Genomic DNA, 2,917 nt, shown 5'->3' with positions numbered 1-2,917 from the left:
GGTAGTGAAAGGTTAACCGTCTGTAGTGTGGTAGTGAAAGGTTAACCTTCTGTAGTGTGGTAGTGAAAGGGTTAACCTTCTGTAGTGTCAGGCAGTGAAAGGGTTAACCTTCTGTAGTGTGGCAGTGAAAGGGTTAACCTTCTGTAGTGTGGTAGTGAAAGGTAAACCCTTCTGTAGTGTGGTAGTGAAAGGTTAACCTTCTGTAGTGTGGCAGTGAAAGGGTTAACCTTCTGTAGTGTCAGGCAGTGAAAGGGTTAACCTTCTGTAGTGTGGCAGTGAAAGGGTTAACCTTCTGTAGTGTGGCAGTGAAAGGGTTAACCTTCTGTAGTGTGTGGCAGTGAAAGGGTTAACCTTCTGTAGTGTGGCAGTGAAACCTTCTGTAGTGTGGTAGTGAAAGGGTTAACCGTCTGTAGTGTGGCAGTGAATGGGTTAACCTTCTGTAGTGTGGCAGTGAAAGGGTTAACCTTCTGTAGTGTGGCAGTGAAAGGGTTAACCTTCTGTAGTGTGGTAGTGAAAGGTTAACCATCTGTAGTGTGGCAGTGAAAGGGTTAACCTTCTGTAGTGTGGCAGTGAAAGGGTTAACCGTCTGCAGTGTGGTAGTGAAAGTGTTAACCTTCTGTAGTGTGGCAGTGAAAGGGTTAACCTTCTGTAGTGTGGCAGTGAAAGGGTTAACCGTCTGCAGTGTGGTAGTGAAAGTGTTAACCTTCTGTAGTGTGGCAGTGAAAGGGTTAACCTTCTGTAGTGTGGCAGTGAAAGGGTTAACCTTCTGTAGTGTGGCAGTGAAAGGGTTAACCTTCTGTAGTGTGGCAGTGAAATGGTTAACCTTCTGTAGTGTCGCAGTGAAAGGGTTAAGGTGCAAATTGCCACAAACGAAAGGCACAACGCGGCGCCGGTTAGCCGGTTAGCCTCTCTCTGCTGCACCGTCGACTAATCGAAGAGAGTCGACGGCAGGAGGAGGTGACGTCAGAGCCGCTCTGCAGATCGCTCTCCTCGGTCGCTGTTGTTATTTTCGTTTTGGAAAACATGGGGACGCAGGAGGACGGAGAGTCGGAGACGTATCGACCCTCCTTTATTATAATAATAACTCACTTTATTAATTATTAAGGTGCTGCAGCGACGCGACTTTTGGACAAGAAGACGTCGGTTCGTGTTGTTTGTCCGGAGTCAGTTTGTGAGACCGGCGAGTTGTTTTTCCCCCAAAGGAGAGGAAAGAAGCCCCCTGACTGTCCTGTGTCTCTTCCTTCACGGCTGGTTGTGATCTGGTCAACATGGATCTGTATCATTACAACGGGATCTTCCTGGTGAAGAGACTCTCCGACGACGCAGGGAGTAATGTGTCCGACCTCACGGCGGCTCCGCACGGCTGCGATAACGGAGCGCTGCTCGGCAGACTGGGGGTCCTGATCCAGGGCTTACTGGCCCTGTTGGCGTTCAGCACCCTGATGCGTGAGTATTAATCTGACTGTTTATTAGAGTACTAATCATCTGACACATATCTATTAGAGTATTAATCATCTGACACATCTATTAGAGTACTAATAATCTGACACATCTATTAGAGTACTATTAATCTGACACATCTATTAGAGTATTAATCTGACACGTCTATTAGAGTATTAATCTGACACGTCTATTAGAGTATTAATCTGACACGTCTATTAGAGTAGAGTATTCATCTGACACATCTATTAGAGTATTAATCTGACACATCTATTAGTGTATTAATCATCTGACACATCTATTAGTGTAGAGTATTAATCTGACACATCTATTAGAGTAGAGTATTAATCTGACACATCTATTAGTGTAGAGTATTAATCTGACACATCTATTAGAGTATTAATCTGACACATCTAGTATTAATCTGACACATCTATTAGAGTAGAGTATTAATCTGACACATCTATTAGAGTATTAATCTGACACATCTATTAGAGTATTAATCTGACACATCTATTAGAGTAGAGTATTAATCTGACGCATCTATTAGAGTATTAATCTGACACACATCTATTAGTGTAGAGTATTAATCTGACACATCTATTAGAGTATTAATCTGACACATCTATTAGAGTAGAGTATTAATCTGACACATCTATTAGAGTAGAGTATTAATCTGACGCATCTATTAGAGTATTAATCTGACACACATCTATTAGTGTAGAGTATTAATCTGACACATCTATTAGTGTAGAGTATTAATCTGACACATATATTAGTGTAGAGTATTAATCTGACACATCTATTAGAGTAGAGTATTAATCTGACACACATATATTAGTGTAGAGTATTAATCTGACACATCTATTAGAGTATTAATCTGACACACATCTATTAGTGTAGAGTATTAATCTGACACATCTATTAGTGTAGAGTATTAATCTGACACATCTATTAGTGTAGAGTATTAATCTGACACATCTATTAGTGTAGAGTATTAATCTGACTCATCTATTAGAGTATTAATCTGACTCATCTATTAGAGTATTAATCTGACTCATCTATTAGAGTATTAATCTGACTCATCTATTAGAGTATTAATCTGACACATCTATTAGTGTAGAGTATTAATCTGACACATCTATTAGTGTAGAGTATTAATCTGACGCATATATTAGTGTAGAGTATTAATCTGACTCATATATTAGAGTATTAATCTGACTCATCTATTAGAGTATTAATCTGACTCATCTATTAGAGTATTAATCTGACACATCTATTAGTGTAGAGTATTAATCTGACTCATCTATTAGAGTATTAATCTGACTCATCTATTAGTGTAGAGTATTAATCTGACTCATCTATTAGAGTATTAATCTGACGCATCTATTAGTGTAGAGTATTAATCTGACTCATCTATTAGAGTATTAATCTGACTCATCTATTAGAGTATTAATCTGACACATCTATTAGTGTA

General features: G+C 39.4%; 1 protein-coding gene across 1 annotated transcript in view; it reads left to right on the top strand.

Moving 5' to 3' along the window:
* Positions 1-1,026: 1,026 nt before the first annotated feature.
* Positions 1,027-2,917, top strand: part of tmem110l (transmembrane protein 110, like) — a gene marked incomplete at its 3' end in the record, with an annotated part of 21,475 nt that continues 19,584 nt past the window's right edge. Inside the window, exon 1 of the mRNA XM_084325902.1 lies at positions 1,027-1,446. Within this exon, the coding sequence (XP_084182028.1) occupies positions 1,269-1,446 (178 nt within the window). The 5' untranslated portion in view covers positions 1,027-1,268. The remainder of the gene's footprint in view (positions 1,447-2,917) is intronic.

This window comes from Notolepis coatsorum (assembly GCF_963971535.1).
Source record: "Notolepis coatsorum genome assembly, chromosome: 12".
NCBI classification, from domain to species: Eukaryota; Metazoa; Chordata; class Actinopteri; order Aulopiformes; family Paralepididae; genus Notolepis; species Notolepis coatsorum.
The sequence above is the reverse complement of the archived record's forward strand: the minus strand, read 5'-3'. Positions and strand labels throughout refer to the sequence as shown.